Below are 23017 nucleotides of genomic sequence, written 5' to 3'. Positions count from 1 at the left end.
ACAGGGTCACTTTAAAAAGACCTGGTCTACAACTTTAAACAAAATTGGCATAGAAAAGGATTTTATATGCTTTCTTGCAGTGATTTGGAATTTTCATACGGAATTCTAAAAATGTGTAATTCCCTAGCACAGTCTCTCCGTCCTTGTATGTCACAGCCTTCTCCTCTTCTGGAAATTTCGAATTACTATCTGTGCTGGCCCAACTCTTTCACCCCTCCCTACAAAACCTCTCATGTAGGTACCATTGAAGTAGCAAATGAGAAATAATATAAAATGTTGCTTGAGTTACAGCTCTGAGTCTGCTGACAGCACATCCAAGATGGTGGTGCCCAGCTGCAGTCTCCAGGCTTTTTGGATGTCCACACAAGGGAGGCTTTTACAAATAAATAACATGCCTAAAATATGTTAATCATAGGTGTGCGCACAGGGTGTGCCAGGTGTGCCCAGGCACACCCTAATCACCCTGTGCAGCACAGATTCCCCCTACTGCACTGGCTCCCCTCCCCCTTAACCCCACAGATCTTCTGGCTTTCCTCCACTCCTCTCCAGCCGGCTGTTGCTGTGGGGATGTTTTAGGATGAGCGGGGAAAGGGGCCGTAAATATATAATTTGCCGGCCCCTTCCCTTTCTGAATGAACATTGTGAGTGATCGGTAGCGTGTGTTTGAGCTTTGGTGTGCACACTCTAATGCATTAGGCTGCGCACACCTATGATGTTAATTGCACATATAATCTTAAAGATCGATTGCTGTTGAATTAAATGGCTTGGTGACAAGCTCTCTTTAAAGTGGAGTTCCACCCATTTTTGGAACTTTAGATCTATGTAATCCCCTTTAAAATGGCTTTTACCAATGGAAACTTTTTTTTTTTTTTTTTGCTAGTAAATACCTTAATTTCGGCTTTATTCCTCCTCTCCTCACTTCCTGGTCCGATCGGCGATGACGTCATTCGGCGATCCGCAGTGTCTGCTGGGATGTATTCTATTCCAGAAATCTCGCAGTAGCTGTATCTGTACTGAGCCGTGCCTGCCCCGCCTCCGCCCCGCCTCCTCTCATTGAGTTGCATTGTATGAATGTATTAAGGCTGTTCTCTGCCCCGCCTCCGCCCCGCCTCCTCTCATTGAGTTGCATTGTATGAATGTATTAAGGCTGTTCTCTGCCTCGCCTCCGCCCCGCCTCCGCCCCGCCTCCTCTCATTGAGTTGTATTGCAATACAACTCAATGAGAGGAGGCGGGCGGAGGCGGGGCAGAGAACGGCTTTAATACATTCATACAATGCAACTCAATGAGAGGAGGCGGGGCGGAGGCGGGGCAGGCACGGCTCAGTACAGATACAGCTACTGCGAGATTTCTGGAATTGAATACATCCCAGCAGACACTGCGGATTGCCGAATGATGTCATCGCCGATCGGACCAGGAAGTGAGGAGAGGAGGAATAAAGCCGAAATTAAGGTATTTACTAGCAAAAAAAAAAAAAAGTTTCCATTGGTAAAAGCCGTTTTAAAGGGGATTACATACATCTATATATTCCAACCTATTAAAAATGGGTGGGACTCCGCTTTAAAGTGTTTCTAAACCCAAAAATACAAATGTACATTACAATTTACCAATCCTTAGGTGTGGTGGCTGCATTAGTCTTCCTCATCAGGCTTCTTCTTTTCCTATTTTTACCTGGCTAATAAAGGAATAAAACACACCCTGTCCCTTTAGGCATATATTACGTTTTTTTTTCCACCGTATCTATGGGGCAGCCATAGTACACCCAGGCTGGACGTCTCACATATCTGCTGTTGTTCATCTCTATTAGATAGTGGATTGATTGGACTAGAAGTTACCACAATAAAAATAAGATTCTTTGTATTTTCTTTTTACTCACAGCAAGTGGCAAGTTCACTGCATTTCTAGAAAGATCATCAGCTATTTTCTGCAGTTGTGGAGTAGTGAGTCGCTACTACCCTTGCCGAGTAATGATTTTTTTAAACTCTTTTATACAGACCCAGAAAAAAAATCAATTCCCAGTGTTAAAGTGCAATTGTGCCTTTTTTTTTTTTACTTGACTTTTTTGATTTAATTTTGATTTAGATTGATCTTGATTGCACTTAAAAAAAAAAAAAAAATCTTGATTGCACTAGGAAAAGGCACGATTGCACTTTAACACTGGAAATTTTTTTTTTCTGGGTCTGTACTAAAAGAGTTTAAAAAATCATTATTCAGCAAGGGTACTTAGTAGCGCCTCACTACGCCACATTTCCTAATTTAGGCATACACTTAAATTGACGGTGAAATTACCCCAATTTTTTTACATTTTAAGGGTAGGCGCAGCATTTCATATATACTATTTTTTGCAGTTGCTGAAAATGTTCTTAGCCTAAATATTAAATACTGATACAGCCACCACATCTACTGAGTGGTAAACTAAAAGATAACATTTTTCTTTTTGTGTTTAGCTACGCTTTAAGTATTGAAGATGTGGCCAAGCTATCCTAAGGCCCTGTTCACACCTGAGCGTATTTCAGCTCGTAAAACGCTCATCTCTGAAGTCTCAAAACGCCCAACAAGCAAAATCCCATTCATTTTAATGGCCCCTGTTGAGCATTTTGTCGCCTGAAGCAAAACGCCTGAAGCTCAAAAAAGTACATAAGCTTCTTTTTTTGGCAGATTACAAGCATTTTTGTTACATGTCAATGCCTGCCTCCAAAACACCTGCAAAAAACACCTGAAAAAGCCCCAAAAAAAACCCTGAAAACAATACGCTCAGGTGTGAATGGAGCCTAAAACACTTCCTGATCTTCAAACTTTGTATCCAATTTCCATTTTATGAAAGCCTTATCTCTGAATTCTCTGAGCTTAACAAGCTTGCTCATATCTGCGGCAGCCCTGGCCTCCACTCTGAAGAGCAATCTGCAGTAGATTGCTACATTCAGAGGGCAGTAGAGCATGACTGCTGAACATTCAGGAAGCAATACTGCTACCTCTTGAACGCCTATTTTTTTTTTTGAGTCGCAAGGGGATTTAGTATGTAAATACCGCGGCGCAGCTATGAGCCAAGTGTCTGGCTTGTGGTTTGATGAGGCAAGAGGATATATTAGTTGGCGCAGCTGTAAAGTAAAGAATCATGGCCTCAGTATGTGCACAGGTAGAATCATGGCTCAAGCCCCTGTTTTTTCCACCACTGACTTCCCATGTGAAGACGGTCTAAAGGTGTTAGACATGGGTTCACATACATTCCTAATGCTAGGTTACTAAAAAAGTATCATTATCTGCTATGTTCCTGCACATTTCATTATATATATATATATATATATATATATATATATATATATATATATATATATATATATATATAAAAACATAAAATGATTTATAAAGGATATGACATTCATATAATTTTCACATGCACTGTAGGACATTTAAAACATTAATAAAATGGTGGCAAAGCACATTTTCATGCACAATTGCATTTATTTTTATAGCGTTCTGAATGAACAGGTTCACACCTCCATTCTATTTTCATGGTCCATCTGTGTGGTCACTGTGCCTGATAATTAGTATAATAGGCACTATGAATGGAATGCACTATCCAGCTTCACGGTAGGACTGCTCATGTATAAGACCTGGAGTTAGCAGTGCATGTTGTGAGATCTGCCTGTATTCTATACATCAATGTAAATTATTCCTAAGCAAGTACAGTACATCTGTGTTGTGAACATTACACACAATGAATATTAAATTAACCCTTTTTTTTTTTTTTTTTTTAAAGGTATACAAAACAGCAGAACACAACGAATATTGGGCACTTTGCAGGCTGATAACAAATGCAGATGAATGATTTTCAGTTTTCAACAATGTGATTTTCGAAGATGAAAATGATTGCATGGATTCCTCACCCGGAGTTAAAAAAAAAAAAAAAAGCACCACTAAGATCCAGAGTGAATTGCTTTCTTTTAGACAGTTTTTCCATTTCAATAGTTTTTATTAAGTTTTTCTTACAAGGCTATAAAGAGAATAACAAAATATAGCAACAATAGTAATTTTCTAATGTTATATACACAGCAACATTGGTACGCATAAGACAATATGTAACAAAGTTGGACTGCCCATTATTTCGATTAAGAGTCCATAGTAGTTGGTGTAGGCCGACTCACTCCAGTTCTATGATGTGGAGGACCCTATTTGGGAGGAAAACATTGCCTTTCCAAGTAGAAAATATAAAAGCCCTTTAAACTTCGAGCACCATTAGTACTGAACATCAATGAAAAACTCTATATAACAGCAATACTTCCATCTTCTAACCAGTAACATCCTAGGGCCATCTTCTAACCAGTAACATCCTAGGGCCATCTTCTAACCAGTAACATCCTAGGGCCATCTTCTAACCAGTAACATCCTAGGGCAATCTTCTAACCAGTAACATCCTAGGGCAATCTTCTAACCAGTAACATCCTAGGGCCATCTTCTAACGAGTAACATCCTAGGGCCATCTTCTAACCAGTAACATCCTAGGGCCATCTTCTAACCAGTAACATCCTAGGGCAATCTTCTAACCAGTAACATCCTAGGACCATCTTCTAACCAGTAACATCCTAGGGCCATCTTCTAACCAGTAACATCCTAGGACCATCTTCTAACCAGTAACATCCTAGGGCCATCTTCTAACCAGTAACATCCTAGGGCCATCTTCGAACCAGTAACATCCTAGGACCATCTTCTAACCAGTAACATCCTAGGACCATCTTCTAACCAGTAACATCCTAGGACCATCTTCTAACCAGTAACATCCTAGGACCATCTTCTAACCAGTAATATCCTAGGACCATCTTCTAACCAGTAACATCCTAGAGCCATCTTCTAACCAGTAACATCCTAGGGCAGTGATGGCGAACTATGGCGCCCCAGATGTTTTGGAACTACATTTCCCATGATGCTCATGCACTCTGCAGTGTAGTTAAGCATCATGGAAAATGTAGTTCCAAAACATCTGGGGTGCCAAGGTTCGCCATCACTGTCCTAGGGCCATCTTCTAACCAGTAGCATCCTAGGGCCAGATCCAAACATCTGTTCGACCAGGTATTTGAGTCCAGGGACCCCTCTACTAGTACCATGTACATGGGAAAAGAAAGAAGGAAGTTAAAGAATAAAGAGATACTGGAGGAGAATGGAAAAGATAAGAGTAGGTCTAAGGAAGAAAAGAAAGTGGCTCCACACAGGGGGTCAGACTCTTTCCAGCCGGGGGGTCAACTCCACGTGCCTGGTACCTGCAAATAGCTAATCCAGGGAGACCAAATTTTTGCAAATTGCAATTGCTTGTCCCGTAAGACACTCACAATCTTTTTTTTCAGCATGATCCAGGTGAGTTTGCGCTTCATCAAGCCAAGATCAGTAACAAGACTTTTTCATGCAGATGCAATAGCCATTTTAGCCACTAAAAACAAAGTAAATCAAAGTCTGTGTGTGTGTCACGGGACATTCCCAATTGGCTTGTTTAACAGGGCTATGCTCATGCCTTTGGTAATATTTACTATAGTTACTGAGTAAATAAAAGATTGTAGCCTCATCCAAAAACAAGGAACTTTAGTACAAGTCCGCCATATGTGTAAGGTAGTGCCCATCTGGCCACAACCCCTTAAGCAAGAACTTTGTACCCTGCTTCGAGCAGAGCAATGTTCAGTACACCTTTGTGAATACAGGTATTCCAGGAACGCCAGTCATCCGCCTCAAAGGTCATACCTAAATCTCTCTTAAGCCACCTAATAAGAAAGTTTATCAGATGGATTAAAAAAGAGCTTGCAAATAGTAGATACTCATCCCCGCAATGGGTTCTCTTGCATACATTGGATTTCTAACATAGTGCGTATGGTTCAGTCAGGGCTGTGATTCTGCAAGGAGTTTAAAAATGTTTTTAATTATTTCAATGGCAAAATTCCTCTCCCTCCAATTGCCCCCAAAAAAAGATTCAAGCGAGCTTACATTTATGATTTTCTGTAAACAATGCTTTCACATGGTGCCAAAGCAACTTTTCCCATTCTGAAAGAAGATTGTGCTGATAAATATTCAGGTTTTCATCGCTAACCTCCCCTTCTGAAAATGCTAGCTTCCTGGCAGAGTTTATCTTTAAGGCTGAATTCACATTTTTTGCAGTAAAATGCAGGGAAAATAGGTGTACCATTTTCATCTTTTTTTTTTATGTGCATAACCTGTGTAGACTTGCGTTGATCTGCGTTTTAGCACACTTATAAAATGCAGGTCAATGAATAGACACTTAAAAAACAATTTTTTATTGTGTGTCCTGTTCACCCTACAAAGCTGCATTGTCCTGCATTGTGTTAAAAGGCAACATGTATGCATTTTAATGCAACGCTGCATTGTAGTGTAAACAGGAACAAAACAATCGTTTTTTAGGTGTCGATTTGTTGACCTGCATTTGAGAAGTGCGTTAAAATGCAGATCAATGCAAGTTAACTTACATCAATTTACATTCATGTACAGTACATCCATTTTCCCTGCAAGTCAGTGTGAATTCAGCCTTAAACAACATTGGCTGTTACAAGCTTGAAAGCATGTCTAACCTTAGGGGTACATACGCAAGGAGCACCTGGAATGATCATTCGTTCATAATAAATATTCAGACAATTAAAGCGTATTTTCTGTATGAGTTTATCTAAAGGCAAAACTTTTTTTTTTTCATTTTGGGTAGTGTAAGGCAGGGTTATAACCCCTGTCAGTTTTTTTTGCCATCCCATTGGGGAGAATTTCCTTCACTTTCTGCCGCATAGCAAAAACAGGAAGTAAAATGAAATCCCTCCAAAGTGAGGGAATCCTGGGGTGTCACCAGAACTAGTGTCCCCTTTGAAAGAGTTCCTCCCTATTAGTGTTATGAAGTCAAGCCAAAACCTGGGATTTTCTTTTACTTTCTCTTTTGATGATAATGGTAAATAGGAAGAATAGCGAGGGCAAATCTCCCTAACAGGGTCACAGATGGCAATGAAAAACTGACAGCTGTTCTAATCAATCTCCACTATATCTACAACTAAAAAAAAAAAAGTTTTGCCCTTAGTTACATTTTAAGTTCATATTTTGTGAGGGTCATCTCATGTACAGTATTTTACCACCAGACCTGAGTACCACAAACACTATTTAATTAATTTGTATTATCGAGAAATCACTTTGAAAAAGAACCCCCTGGCATTTCTGACTGTGGCAATCTTTAGTAATGGCTATCGATTCATGTAGCATTTACTTCCTGGAATCCATCAACCCTTAGCTCAAGCACGCATGCAGGACAGTGTGCTTAGCAAAGAAAATCCCTCCTCCTCTCCTGAGTTCTCCTGAGAAACCTGGGTTACTTAAAAGTAAACCAGTTGTTGACCCTCTTGAAGACTCCTGGGATGTAGGACATCATTTGATCTTTTTACAAATGCTAGCAACATAGGGATTAAAAATAATCAATGTTGATTGAGAAAGTGAATATCCACTTTAGAGCCCCCTTCACCAGTGTGCATCATTTGCGATTAGATGTGGATTCCCAGTGGAGGTTCCCTGTGATTAGCTACAAGTGGGAAGTTCCACTGAAAACAATGGGAGACGGACAGTCCCTGCAGGTATTCGCTAGCGCTCTCATGTAATCCTAAACCAATGACCTGCAAATGTTTGGCCTTTGAGTCAGACTGACTGCATCCAGGGCCAATCATTTGCAGATAATCGCTGTTCAGTGATTACATGTGAGTGGGCACGAATAGCTGCGGAGCGGTCAGTCTCCCATTGCCTTCAGTGGGAGCTTCCTCCCCACAGCTAATCCCAGGGAACTTCCACTGGGTCTCCCGCACCAAATCACAAACGGCTCCATTCCCAAGTGTGAATGGGAACCTAATCATGTAGATCATAACACTATAAACTATAAAACACTATCACATAAGGGAAAAAATGTATAAGCAATTACTCTGTGTCTAGCAATGATCTACAGGTAATGATTCTAATTATTTATAATACATAAAAAAACACCATTAAGTCAAATACCAATAAAAGTACACAGAGTATAACAGAAAAGTAACCTTATAAATACTTTTACTATGTTCCCTTCGTTAAATGTATGTACATATTATTGTGATGCGGTCAATTCAATTTTATTAATATCCAATAACAACCCCAATTACTGGAAGTCTTGTCAAAGAACATGACAACATTTTGAAAATCAGAAGTCCATTCTCCTGGTTCACAGAGGTCCTTGCACATAGGAAATTATATTACCTAAGTCATAAACATTAAAGATTTGGGCCTTATGCACAGCGGACATTTTTGATGCTGCTGTTAGGGGCGTCTGGTATTTTTTTTCTGCCTCTTAACACCCCTGCATACTGTATATGCCTATGTCAGTGTTTCTCAACCTGGGTTCTGCTGAACCGTAGGGAGAGGTCCCCAGGAATTCCACTGTGATCCACCCCTCAGTCACAGACAGCTGACAGGTAGATCGCCTTCCCTCAACTGACTCACGCACAGTTACACAAGCAAGCGGCTCTGCTTGTGTAGCTGTGCAGCGCTGCTCCCCGCCAGCCCCTCCTTCCCTCCTGTCCATCCCAGGTGCTTATATGTTCCAGCACCTGGGATTGACAGGAAGGGAGAACTGGAAGAGGGGCTGGCGGGGAGCCGTGTGGCAGAAGAGGACTCCTAACAGCCACTTCCCTGCAAATGAAATGACCACTGTCCTGCCATTTGCCCTGAGCTCATGTAAGGTACCCAGATCCTATGTGCTCTGATCCCATATGCTCTAATCCCATGTGCCCTGATCCCATATAAGGTGGCCTGCTCCTATGTCCTTGGTTTATAGGACACAAGTGGCCATGCAGGGTCTTTGATTTTTAAGGTCTAGCAATTGTTCTCCCACTGCCTGCTGGCTTGTAAATGAGCTGATTGGCATTGCAGGAGGGGCAGATAATCACAATGACAGAAACTTTAAAAAGAGAGTGAAAATCTGCTTTAAAGCAGTAGCAGTATCAACCGCTTTCCTTGAGCTTGCGTTTCACCGCGGCTTCCGATGTAACCAACCCTCCGGACCAGCTTCCTGTGACGTCACCTCCGGGCCGGTGGACGGCCGGATCGTGCGGCTGGACCCGCTGAGATACGGATTGAAGCTTACCATAGTGTAAGATACTATGTAATTTGTTGTGCAATAAATTTATGGCTTACTACATGGCGCCTGTTTTTCTTTTTCATGTTTACCAACGGATTCCTCGGAGTTTCTCCTGTCAGTGCAGCCTAGTATTCAGCCTTTTGTGACGGTTCCTCACAAGACTTTGGAGACATCCCCTGCATCCCTCTTACAGCGGTGAACTTCCCCTGTTTCTCCCCTTGGCTTGGTCGGAAGCGCCCAACACCCTCTTCCTTTGCTCCTATGTAAGGTGCCCTGCTGTGTGCCCTATATTGTGCCCTGCCCATATGGAATGTTCCCTGCTTCCCCCCTGTACACTGCTTATCTCTAGTATGACCCAGAATTGAGCAGAAAAAACAAGCAAGTTTTACAATAAACAAGTACGTTTTAGTTATTGATTCATTATTGAATCACTTAGTCATTCAATGATTTATTGAATGCTACTTCAAAAAATAATTGCCGTTATACCAACAGTTTGCTGATCACACCAATGTTCTGTGAACTGTAGATGTGAACATTACTTCTGGTGTTCCCTGAGATCTCAAACTTTGTGCCAAAGGGTTCCTTCATGGTAAAAATGTTGAGAAACCCTGGCCTATGTGTCTTTGTATGCTTCGGTGTTAAGAGGAGTTTAGAGGCATGGGCATTTAGAGCCAGAAAAAAAAAAAAAAACACTGCCAGCATGTTCAGGATCAGCAGCATTTTGGCATAAAAAATGCTTGAAATGTGTAAAAGCGTCTAAACACACATTAATGCTAGGCATGTTTAGTGTTTGAGCATTAATTAATTTCAATGGCCACAATAAATAATTATTTTGGCCAATGAAATAAATTAACACTCAAATGCTTGACGTGCCTGAAAGTGTCTAGTCGCGTTTATACGCATTAAGTATTTTTTTCCTTCAAAAACACTGCTGCCAGGAGGAAAAAACATCTAGGAGATTTGGACAAATGGCCTGTGTGCATGAAACCTTGTACTGTATGCTGTAATCTGCTGGTCCAAGTAACCTGCTGGATTCTTGTATCTTTAAAGTGGAGTTCCGGCCTATTTTGCAACTTTAGTGATTCCTGGAGTGCTCGCTATGCTGATCAACATTTGGGCATTTTCATTTTTTTTTCGGGGGTCCCTTACCTTATTTTCAGGGCATTTTTGATTGTACTTCCTCCTTCTCCCCCCTCTGTGGCCACGGCCACCGACATCACTTCCTCTTTTGCATTGCATCCTGGGAGCTGTTTGTCATCCCTCCCAGGAGGCTGGAATCAGGAAGAACTCCCAAAACACTCCCTGGAATCAGGAAGAAGGACATAGCAGATTACACTGCAGCTTCAGATGCCCACATCCAAGATGGCCGCACCCAGACAGCGTTTTTAAAAGTAAGATTTTGACTAAAATCCAATACTGTTCACCTTGTAAGTATGAGAATAGCGGTTCTGTAAAGGGTGATGGATTAGTATTATAGGGGTATTTTTAGTTAAAAAAGGTATTTGAGGCCGGAACTCCGCTTTAAGACCACTGCTGCTTGTTCTGTACCCACCCACCTAGTAAGTAATAAGAGTCCCCTAGAAAAAAAACTGTTAGCCAACGTCATGTTCCAGCATCTACTAATAATACAAACATCAGTTTTGGGTTGCATGACCTTAAGAGTGGTTTAGCATGAAAGCACTGGTGACATTATGAAGGATGAGTCCTTCACCAAAACCCTATAGCTGCTATTGCTCCTACATACATGGGCAGTTCACAGCCATGCAGATTACTGAATAGGATGTTAATTATATACACAATCAAACCGCTTTTTCAAGCCATCAGTGATAAAACCTTATGAGGAATTGCAGAACATAATAAATTTGAAAATGCCACATGGATCTGAACTAAAAAACAGAACCAACGGCTCATTACTTTAAAAAGAAGCTCAATGTTCAGAACAATATAGAATGTGTATTTACAGCGAGTAAGGTTTACAAAGACGTCAGTACAATACAGAACTGTCACAAAATTTCTACTACAGAAGAAGTAAGGAACTCTCTCTACAACATCTTCATGAAATCATGTGCCAAAGTATTTACTGTAGCCTTCTCCTGAGACTCTTCAAGTCTTGTCCTGTCTGTCTAGATAAGTTTCATCAAAGCAGAGCTATGAACAGGCCATTCACTACATGTCATCTCACAAACAGAACTGACTTCTCAAGCATTCAGAAATGCTCAGACTGACAAAAAAAAATCAAACATGAAACCGTAATAACCTCAGGCAACCTGTGCCTACACTATGCGGTGGAACTACAAAACACAGCATGCCCCTGCTACGCTTCATAGTTCCATAACAGCTAGAGAGCCAAGGATATATTGATTTCACCAAAACCTTCAGCCAGTTTTCACAAGATAGCAACGATAATCCTCTAGAACAGTTTAATTTTTCTCCACAAAGATCAGTTGACTTTAAAGCTCAAAGTTGAACGCCAGGAATGGTCTGTATTGCTTACTTACATTAGTCCAGCTTGACACAATAGAAGTATTCATATCTCATACGTGATGGGCCGCTGGGGAAGCTGGAAATCATTGTAGTAGTCGGCACTACTGCAGTGATAACCCTAATCCTGCTCAGTTCTATGAAAGCATCTAGACATGTGCAATTTGTTTCGTTATGAATCGAAATTTAGAAAAAATTTCCTTATTCTGAGCTTTGGTTATATACAAATCTCTGAGAGCCGGTTCACACTACCACGACCAGAAAGTCGCCCCGTGACTTGAAGAGACTTGTTTAGAGACTTGGAAGAGACTTGGAAGAGACTTGGAAGAGACTTGAAAGAGACTTGGAAGAGACTTGGAAGATACAGGCGACTTTGTCTGTGGGGAATGCCTGGCTAATCTCTTTCTTCTTCCTGGAAAGTCTGATAACAAGTCGCTTCAATTAAGATAAGGAGGCGACTCCCATTGAAGTATATGGGACAGTTGGATCACAGGTAGCCTCAAAGTAGTACAGGACCCTTTTCTGAAGTCGGAGCGACTTCAGTAGTGCCAATTAAGACGGCACTGATTGATTAACATTGCTTTTGTTATGTCAAGCGACCTGGGGCTACACAAGTCGCCTCACAAGTCGTGCTAGTGTGAATAGGCTCTGAATCACAACAGTACCAAGTTTCAACGAATCCAAAATAAAGAATAAAGCAACTAATTCACTTGTTTCATTCGGATGACATTATGCGATAGTTTGGGCCTTTCGTTATTGTTTGAAGCATCCGAAATAACATAACGAATGATTCAAATTGATTTGAATCCATTTTGTTTTTATGTTGCATTAACATTTTTCATGATTATAAAAAATGCACTACATATGAAATGGATACATATTGCAATAATTACAGTAAGGTATAAAAGTGAAATAAGATGATGATTTCTATTTATTGTGTTAGGGTTGGATGGTGGTGGATCCATTAGAATCTCAGAATCATAACATAATCAATGAATCTGAAATCAAATTCATTCCATTCGTTAGGTTATGATTCAAGGATTCCGAAGGATCCACCTCCATCCAACCTAAATAAAGTGCATTATCAAGTAATCTGAAATTACAACTTAACATGTTAAAAGGAATATAGCCTAAAAAGATCTGGTCATGCTGAGTGGATAGCCCTTCTACGGCTACCTCTTGGGACAACTGGATGACGGATTGTGCTTTTCAGGTTCCATGAGCTCGTACTTGGGTCTCGATACTACTTCCATCTCTCATGTCTTTGCAAACAAAAACCATGCACCATACTACATATTACGGTTTGTAATTTTCTATTTTTGTAGGCCCCTGCGAGGCAGTGTTTTGCCTCTTTTTGTTTTGTATTTCTATGCAAAAATCAATAAAACAGATTAAAAAAAAAAAAAAATGTAGCCAATCTTCCGAAATAACTTTTGAAATATGTATTAACTTGGAACAACGAATATACGACACAAATCCAAATCATTCTAAAATAATGAATATGATGAAATGAAATGATTAACCTAAAGAAGGAATCTGAAACTAAACACATTTTTCCGTCGTGCTCATCTTTGCAATCAGCTGCCCCACTACACTGACTGGGGGGGGGCTCGCTTGCTCGGCACCACGGCCATTCATAGAACACAATTTTTTTTTTTTTTTAGGTGTATTCAAGGTTTCTTCGCTTGGACAAGGTGGAGGTGAAGGTGGAGGTGCAGGTGGGGGGGGGGGGGGAGCAGTGAGGTCATAATCTCTACATCATCCATTCAGAGAACATCCTGAATTCAATGAAGGGCATTCTATGAATGGTGGCAGTGCCAAACGGGAGAAACGCTGAGTTCTGTGTATAGAGTGAAGCAGCAGGCAAAGAACCCAAGCAGGAACCAGGAGATTGTGGCTATCACTGTAGTAGTGCCAATTACACTAGACATTGGTCCAGCTTTGTGCAATGGAAGTTTGCATGCTCATGCTCAGGGCCACTGTTAGAAATCATGGGGCCCCATTCAGCCCTCCTGATGGGCCCCCCAATACCCCTTGTACCCCAACCTACCCACCCCCTTTCCTCGGGTGCAGCGCAAAAGAACTGACTTTATCGGTCGACACCTTGAAAACTAAAAAAAGTCCCTCCTCTGCTCCCACCTCCTGGGCCCCTCTTAACCTGATAGGGCCCAGGGAAATGTAATTTAAGCTCTAGTAAGCAAGTAGGAGTTGGGGTGTGGTCTAGTAAAACCCATTTATTAATTTAGGCAGAAATGAATAAAGCTGCCCTGAACCCCCCCCCCCCCTTTAGCATATGGGGCCTGGGCCCAGTACAACAGGACTGGTGGTACTGTGTTATCAGTGGCCCTGTTTATACCTGTTGGGCAGCTGGGGGAGCTGGATTTTACTGTGGTTGTGTAGCTGTGCCAAGCTGGACCAATATAAATATGCAATACAGTTACCTACTGACATTCAGCTTTAACAAATGCTAAACGATAACAAAGATAAGTGAAGATTGTCAACAGATTACAAAAATGGATGCAGGAAAAGAGAGATGTTGTCAGCACTCAACCCACTTGGTCCTGTGCAAGATATAGAGGAAGGGTTCAAATATACTATTGCTTTTACCTGCATTGACAATGGCATCTACCTCCAGTTTAGTGATGTCACCCCTGATGAGAGAGATTTTCTCTATCAGATCTTTGTTCTTCGGGAACTTGACTTCTTCAGAAGGTTTGGCTTTTATCTCTGTAATTTGGAGAAAACACATGCAGAGTATTTTAAGTTTTATAATGAATTTCAGTAAACCTTCACTCTGAGTAATCAAACAAATACCATGTTTTTCTTTTTTTAATCAAACATAAAAATTAGGCTGCGCAAAAAAGAAAAGAATTACTGTGCATGTGAATAAATAAATATCTTTAATGTATCCAAAAAATGCAAAATTGTATATAAATCAAACAGTAAAAGACCCCCCTGTGATAAAGCTGGAAGTGATGAAATGCGTCGGGCTGTGGCTACACGGCAAACCAAACTATCAATCAGAGGAGCGGAGGACGGTGTTCAAGGTTCCTGTACCAGCGTGGAGGTGGTGAGGACCGGAGGAAACGCTCCGTATCCCCTTATTTTACACCAATGTGCTTTCCTTTTACCAATTCTGTAAGTGCAATGGAAGAAGGGTTTTTATGTTTTAATAAATTGCTTTGCTGAACGTTATCACACTAGTCTAAGTTTTCTTTTCTTATATGACTACATTGGAGTCGTGTGGAGAAGTAGACTTAAAGATTGCCTACTAACCCAGAGGGGACTGGTGTGATATAAACCCTAAAAGCGTGTTTGCCCATACCATGAGAATGGGGGGGGGGGGAACAAACTCTGGTAAGTGACCAACCGATGGGAGTGGTTGTCACATTGGTGGTGGATATCAAGGTGATCTGTATAATACACGGCAGTCACAAGAATATTGCTGATTTTACAGGAGTTAGAACATTAAGAGGATCCCATCCAGGAGCACCTTTTGTCACAATATTAATGTTGAACACTTTGTGGGACTTTTCATGAACTTTCACCGTTTATGATTTATATATAGTTTTTTTTGGATACATTAAGGATATTCATTGACCATTTATTTATTCACATGCACAGCAATGCTTTTCTTTTTTGCACAGCTTGGTGTGTTAACTTGATTATTATATATACACTTTTTTGTTGATTTTGTTTAGATAAGCTGCAGCAGCATTATTGAAGCAATCACAATATGGATATATGAGCATGCTACTCCAATTAGTGTGTATGGAATTGTAATAATATTATTTCACGGTATAAGCGCGAGGGATTATCTATTTATAAAATTTAGGCTGTTTGAACATTGCTTCGGACCATGTAGTAACACTTCAAACCAACAAGCAAACAATAAAGTGTAACTGAAGGCAAAAATTTTTTTTTCAGTTTTGGACAGAGCGAAAAGGGATTAGAACACCTGTCAGTCTCTATTGCTGCCTGTGTCCCCAGTTAGGGAGATTCACCCTCTCTATTTGTCCCGTTTACAGGTATCATCGAAAGGGAAAAAAGTTAAAAAAAAATCCCAAATTTTGGATTGACATCAGAACGATAGAGGGGAAATCTTCCAATGGGGACACTAGTGACATCCATGACTCCTTCACTTTGGAGAGATTGCTCCTCACTTCCTGTTTTGGCTATGGGACAGGAAATTAAGGGAAATCTCCCCCATGGAACACAGATGGCAAAAAAAAAAAAAAAAAAACTGACAGAGGATTATATTCCTCCCTTACTGTATCCAAAAAAATGGGAAAAAAGTTTTGCCTTCAGTTCTACTTTAACAATCCAGGATCTTTGAGGTCGGGGTGAGGAGATGTGGGGGGGGGGGGGCTATGGTTTGCACTGCTCACAGTTTAGGTTTAATGTAGTTTTTTAAATACAGTTTACTGGCTGTAACATGTATGTCAAAGATCCCACACACCACAAGAAAAAGACAAATCTAGGACAGATTTCCTATAGGGCCCATGCACACAGGATGTTTGCCGCTCTCCTAAACACCTTCCCTCCTCAGCGGCATTTTAGCAGAAACAATGCTTGACGCATGTAAACGTATATAGACACATCATTTGCATCATTTAATGGGACAGGATAATATGTTATTCTGGAAATTTAAATGAATTAATGCTCAAATGCTTGACGCGCCTAGTGTTTTCACACGTCAAGCGTTTTTTTTTTTTCTGTCAAAACTCTGCTGCTCCTGGATGCACTGGCAGAGTTTTTTTTTCTGCTTTTGAACGCCCCTGTCTCTGAACGCCTATGTGTGCGCATGTATTTAGAGATAGGGGGGAAAAAAATGCCAGAAGCCCCTAAAAGCAGCGTTTTTAATGCTCTGTGTGCATGAGATCTAAATGTGCACTCTGCTTCATACCCACATCCTTCTGCTGCTGAAGTGTACTGCACCAATCTATAATATGGCCTTACCACTCTTTAGATTATCATGTGTTAGAAAAGGAAACAGTGACAAGTACAATGTTAAAACTAATGGAGATAATTCCAAAACTGTTACAGTTGGCTGCCTAAGGCCCATTCCCCACAGGCGGATCCGCTCAGTGGACTCCGCTAGCTCAGCGGGGATCGCTCCGTTGATCCCCGCTGAGTAGGCGGATGACAGGTCCATCTCTGCACACTGATCTGAGGAGATCGGATGAAAGCAGACAGCATGTCCGTTTTCATCCAATCCAAACCACTGGACGGATGGTGAGCGTGTCGCCATCCATCTGTTCTAAGCGGATCTTGTCGTAATCGGATGACAGATGGGTGTCAGCGGACACATCTCCACTGACATCCGCCTCCCCATAGAGGAGAATGGCTGGCCCGATCAGGTCCGTCTGAGAAACGGACAGGCAGACCGGATCGGTCCAATCTTGTGAAAGGGGCCTAGAATTGCAATAAGATACATGAGAGGCAGCATTGAGAAAGGTCTCCCACGGTGCATACATGCGCACAGAAAAAATAACTATTACAAAAGCAGTCAATAAATAATTTAATATTTCTAAATAGACAAGATACTGATGGTGAACCTCTGAGAATAGAAAAGCGGGAGCTGGCATTGCTGACCTGTTGCAGGTTCCAGGGTCGTCATTTTGGTCATACCTTCACTACCTAGCATGTTAGGGCTCTTTCACACGGAGCGGACGGCATTGCGATCCGCTCCGGCACTTTTTTTTTTTTCACGGAGCGAATGACATTTGTGTCACCCGCTCCGTATGTCCGCATATCATCCCATCCGTTTGCGGATGATATACGGACATAATGTATGTCTATGGGCATTGCGGATGTCAGCGGATGACACCGCTGACATCCGATTTTGCATCCGTTCCGTTTTTTACACGGAACAAAATAGGGTTCTGTTCCGTTCCAAAAAACGGAACAGAACTGAAAGGATGAAAATCGGATGTCAGCGGATGGTCATCCGCTGACATCCGCAATGCCATTGACATACAGTACATTATGTCCGTATATCATCCGCAAAAAAATAGGATGATATACGGACATGGGGAACGCCCGTGTGAAAGGGTCCTTACTGTTTATTGGTTGAACTAGATTGACTTGTGTCTTTTTCAGCCAGACTAACAATGTAACTATATAGAACTATGGAACAAGCATGGAACAGTGAAATCTGAAAAGTCGGCCCTGTAGTCACTCACTAGCAAGTAAAGCTCTCAGAGCCTCAAGCAATCATAGCTTCAATATTTCTGGCCTTACACATATCCTTTCAACCAAATAAAAAGCACCACAAAAAAAAAAAAACACTAGATGTGAAACTGATTGCACCAAATATCAAAAATACATAAAGTTCACTTCAAAACAATAGTAATATCTGTGTTTCTAATATAAAAGAGAGAAGGTCAAGAAAAAAAAAAAAACATTTTACATTTAGCAAAGTCTATAAACTATAAAATAATGGAGAATAAAAATAATTTTGACAGGGGCGTATCTACAGGGGTCGCAGTTGCAACCTTGCCCCCTGTACACCTGTATAGGAGGGGTGGCGGGGGCGGCATATAGATGAACCGATCCCCTCCATTTCTGGGAAGGGAATAGTTCCTCTACATTTTGACCCTCTTATCCACCTCCTGCTGTGATCGGGCTCCTGTGTACTCCCCCCGGCTCCCCCTCATCTCCCGCAGCACTACCAGGTTCCCCTTGCCCTCTTCCACCAGCTGCTGTTAGGGATGCTTTCAGGATGGAGAGCAGGGGAGGGGCCATTAAATATGTAATTTACCAGCCCCTTCCTTGTCTTAATGAATAATGTCAGTGACTCGCACCAATCCCTGACTCGGTTTCTTCATAACTGAGGCATAGTAAATTGTGTTTACCATGCTTCGGTTTGTGAATGAATGGGAAGTTCTGTACATGAGCTAAGAGCTATTCTTGTCCATTCATTCTGTACTGCTGAGGCTGCAGAGAAGGAGATTGAGGGCTGTGTCCTCGATCTCCTTTCTCTGTCTCCAAGGTGAAACATCAGAGGTCTGTTTAGACCACAGATATTTCACCCAAAAAATAACAAAAAAAAAAAAACCACACTACTGACACCAGTGGCAGAATTATCAAGGTCGCAGTTGGGACTGGGTCTTGATGTTCCACTACTGTGGGGGGCCCCGGCCAGTGGTCGTGGGCCCCACGTGCCCTCAGCTCCCGGGGGAGACATTTGGGTCAATGCCCCCACCTCCAGGACCAGTTACTGTTGGAGCCATTGTGTAAGTTTTGGGACTATGGGGACTTTGCTTCCCATCCCCCTCTCTCCCCTTCTCCCCCAATTTTCAAACTACCATCCAATACAATGTACCTATACGTATATACTTATTTACTTTTATAGATATGGATCATACACCGACTCTGAAGAAGTGGCGAATGTAGTCCACGAAACGCGTCAGTCTATGGATGTTATGATGTCATTTTATTACTCTGTTACCATTGTCTCATTGTTTTGCTGGTTCTTTTGAGATTGTCTTTGTTGGGGTGAATTATTATTTATTTTATCATTCAATACCATATCATCCCAGTTCATACTTGTAAAACATCATGTTTACTTTTATATGTATCAATAAATGCGATACAATTTTTTATCAAGTCATGTCTCTCATTCAAAGTCCCAACCTTTTTGTATTGTTTCAGGGGATCATTTATGGTTTCCTGCACCAGGGCCCTGAAGGTTCTAGTTACACTTCTGATTTTGGTCATTTAAAAAATAGTATACTTCTCACTTTTTGCTGTGTCTTTCCATTTTGGGATATCCTTCAGTTTGATAAAATCTTTTACGCCATAATGCTCCCGTCTCTGCTTCTGGTTGAGACCTTTTAGGAAATCTGTATACACAAAGAAAAAATAAATATAGGTAATAAGGAAAACAAAAGCATTATAGTCTGAGGCAGCATGAATTTTCAGGAGGAAGTCAACATTGGCGCCCCTATATTTCTCTCATGGCACTTTTCTGTTCAGTTAACCACTTCAGCCCCAAAAGGATTTGCCCCCTTTCTGACCAGGCCCTATTTTGCGATTCGGCACTGCGTTATTTTAACAAACAATTGTGCGGTCGTGCGACATTGTACCCAAATAAAATTGACATTCTTTTTTTCCCACAAATAGAGCTTTCTTTTGGTGGTATTTGATCACCTGTGCCATTTTTAATTTTTGCGCTATAAACAAAAAAAAGCGACAATTTTGAAAAAAAAAAAAACAATATTTTTTACATTCTGCTATATGACATTCCCAAAAAAGAAAATTTAAAAATCTATTTTTTTTTTACATTTAAGGCCAATTTGTTTTGTACTACATATTTTTGGTAAAAAAAAAAAAAAAATCACAATAAGCGTATTTTGATTGGTTTGTGCAAAAGTTATCGCATTTACTAACTACCGGAAAGATTTAGGTCATTTTTATTGTTTTTTTTTTTTTCTTTTACTAGTAATGGCGGCGATCTGTGATTTTGCGGTGGACAGATCGGACTCCTGACTGACATTTTTAACACTTTTGGGGGGGACCAGTGACATTACTACAGTAATCAGTGCTATAAATATGCACTGTTACTGTAACAATGCCATTGGCAGGGAAGGGGTTAACACTGTTGGTGATCAAGGGGTTAAATGTATGCCTCATGCTTACTGACGTGTGTGTGGGGGGGGAGGGTTCAGTGACAGACAGAGAGATCGCAGGTTCAGCTATGCTGAATCTAGTGATCCCTTCCTGTCTGCCACTGAGAAGATCCGCCTGCTTTGTTTACATAAGAAGGCGGGTCTTCTCACACTTTCCCCGACGATCGGGGAAGGGAGGCAGCAAATCGCCGCCTCTCCTTCTCTGGCCCGACTCCCGCTGTGTCTAAACACAGCAGGAGCACACCGCCGGAAACACTAGGAGTCCAGTGATGTAGGTCTACGTCACTGGACCCAGGGGAGCCGCACTGCCGCAGTAATATTACTGTGAGCGGTTGGCAAGTGGTTAAAACAGTTGTATTCCCCGCTTTCTTATTTTTAACTACAGGTAAGCCTATGATAAGACTTACCTATAGGTAAAAGGAATATCTCCTAAACCTGCACGGTTTAGGAGATATTCACCCTGCATGCAGCCGCTGACGTCAGAGCTTCTTGCCAGAACTGCAAGCTCCCGCACGCATGCGCGGAAGTGATGTCATTGCAGGCTCTGGCACTGCGAGTGACGAAAGAAAGGACGGGAGAAGATGTCAGACCTCTCAGGGGTGACCGGGCACCACCGAGAGGGCTTCGTTCTAAGGTGAGTATTTCATAATGTGCTAGTAAACGATGCATACTAGCTCATTATCGCTTTATCTTGCAGTTTTTATATTTTTTTTTCCAGTGGGTTTACAACCGCTTTAAAACATTCAATGTGAAGAGACGTTCCTATTCCAAAACTCGCCACCTTGATTTTGCTAAATCCTTGATTTGGACAAAGGTTCTCTTCGCTTTATTTCATACTTTAGCATGTCAAGCCTGATGTCTGAAAATGTGGAGCTGTGCTGGATGAAACTTTTTTGTATTAATAAAGTAGAACTATAGGCAAAACTTTTTTTTTCCCCATTTTGGATTGAGTAAGGGAGGGTTATAACCCCTGTAAGGTTTATTTTTGCCATTTGTGTCCCATTGCTGAGATTTCTCTTCACTTCTTGTCCCATAGCCAAAACAGGAAGTAAGACCAAATCCCAGCAAATTATGGGCATCCCTTGGGGACCCCTAGATCACCAGAACTAGTGTGCCCATTGGAAGGTTTCCACTCTATTATTCTTCTAATCTTCTGGGGAAAACCCAAAATTTTGAATTTTCTTTTACTTTCACTTTCAATGATAGTAAACAGAAGAAAAAGAGAGGATGAATCTCCTTAACGGGCACAGACAGCCATAAAAACTGACAGGTGTTTTAAGTCCTCTCCACTCAATCTAAAACTAAAAAAGTTTTGCCTTTAGTTTTACTTTAAGCTGTGGAGGTCCAAGTATTATTCAGACCGTACTATGGCCTCCCAGCAGGGTTGCTGGCTGCAGTTGTCTAAACCGAAAGTGTCTGTTACACTCGCTTTCCCACTGCCCAAAGCCAGCACTAACAGTCCTCGAACGACCCCCCCACCCACCACACCCACACACACGGGAGAGTGCTCGATCAGCTCCTATTGCTCCAAACTCCTATTCCTCTGACTGCCCACACTCCAATCCCCGGCATTGTGCCTCAGAAAAGGAAAGGGAGGGTGGGAAATCTGAAACCCATCAGCCACAGATACATCTGGATGAGAGGTGCTGACTGCCAAGGGGTGAGTGAGCTCACCATCCATCCCTGTCTCCCACTAAGGTAAATCAGGATTCTCAGAGCACTCCTTACATCAGAGTTCCCCTTTACATCAGAGGCCGCAGTGTTCCCCCTTACATAAGAGTCCTTTCCATACATCAGAGTTCTCAGTGTTCCCCCTTAAATCAGTGTTTCCAGAGCATCCCTTATGTCAGAGTCCCCAGAGTTCTCCCTTACATCAGAGTCTGCAGAGTCTCCCCTTACACTTAAGGGAACTCTGTGAGTTCAGGCATAAAAGGGTGACTCTGTAGACTCTGATGTAAAGGGGGGGCTCTTGCAATACATATGATTAGAAATGTTATTTAAATCGAGAAAAATATGTATAGTTTATACTAATAAAACAATTGCTGTGCACCGCTCAAGTGTTCAGGTTTGACTTGAAGAAAAGGTGGCAACCCTAGGTCCAAGGCAGAGGAACACATAAAACCACCTTAAAAAATATATAAACTCTAACAGGATGACATATGTTTGGTAATGCGATGTGTATCATAAATTGCTTCCTGATCCTGATGACAATAGACCAATGTCTATGCAGTCTGTGTCAGCACAAATTCTTGTGCGTATATTTTTCAGTATACTGTAGTGGTCCTTGAACTCTTAACAACAACTCAAACTCTTTGCTAGTAAAGTCAAGGAGGTCCCCATGTCAGTATCATGACCACATTGCTTGGTTTATGAACAAAGCCATGCTTTCACCAAGTCAGGACTAGGGATGATCGAACTTTTGAAAAGTTTGGTTCGATCAGAACACCCGAACTTCCCAAAAGTTTGGCCCGGATTTCAGAACCCCATCAATGGGACCCGAACTTCGGTAATCAAAAAACACAATTTTGAAGCCCTAAAACCCAATAAATGCCCCTAAAAAGTGCCTAGGGTTCTGGGTCATGCCACAGGGACTAGTAATCACACAAAAAAAAGTTCTTAAAAATTGTCGTTTTTGATAGATAGCCAATTATTGAAAAAATTATTGAAAAAAAAAATGAGATTTCTTTGGATTTAGTGTCTGGGGGGTCTAAAAAGTGTACCTGTGAAGTTTCAGCTCTGTAGCATGTCCAGAACCAGAAAAAAAAAAAAAAAAAGATAGTT

At 41.4% G+C, this 23017-nt stretch overlaps 1 protein-coding gene across 3 annotated transcripts in view; it reads right to left on the bottom strand.

The window, feature by feature from the left end:
- Window positions 1-23017, bottom strand: part of MACROD1 (mono-ADP ribosylhydrolase 1) — a 1305057-nt gene that overhangs the window by 1262006 nt on the left and 20034 nt on the right. For all 3 annotated transcript variants that reach the window (XM_082270231.1, XM_082270229.1, XM_082270230.1), the window contains exons 2-3: window positions 19349-19450; window positions 14211-14330 (exon numbers count right to left, since the gene is read on the bottom strand). In XM_082270231.1, coding sequence (XP_082126357.1) covers window positions 14211-14330; window positions 19349-19450 — 222 coding nt within the window. The remainder of the gene's footprint in view (window positions 1-14210; window positions 14331-19348; window positions 19451-23017) is intronic.

This window comes from Pelophylax lessonae, assembly GCF_965119305.1.
Source record: "Pelophylax lessonae genome assembly, chromosome: 10".
Classification (NCBI taxonomy): Eukaryota; Metazoa; Chordata; class Amphibia; order Anura; family Ranidae; genus Pelophylax; species Pelophylax lessonae.
This window is presented reverse-complemented; position numbering and strand designations above follow the sequence as displayed.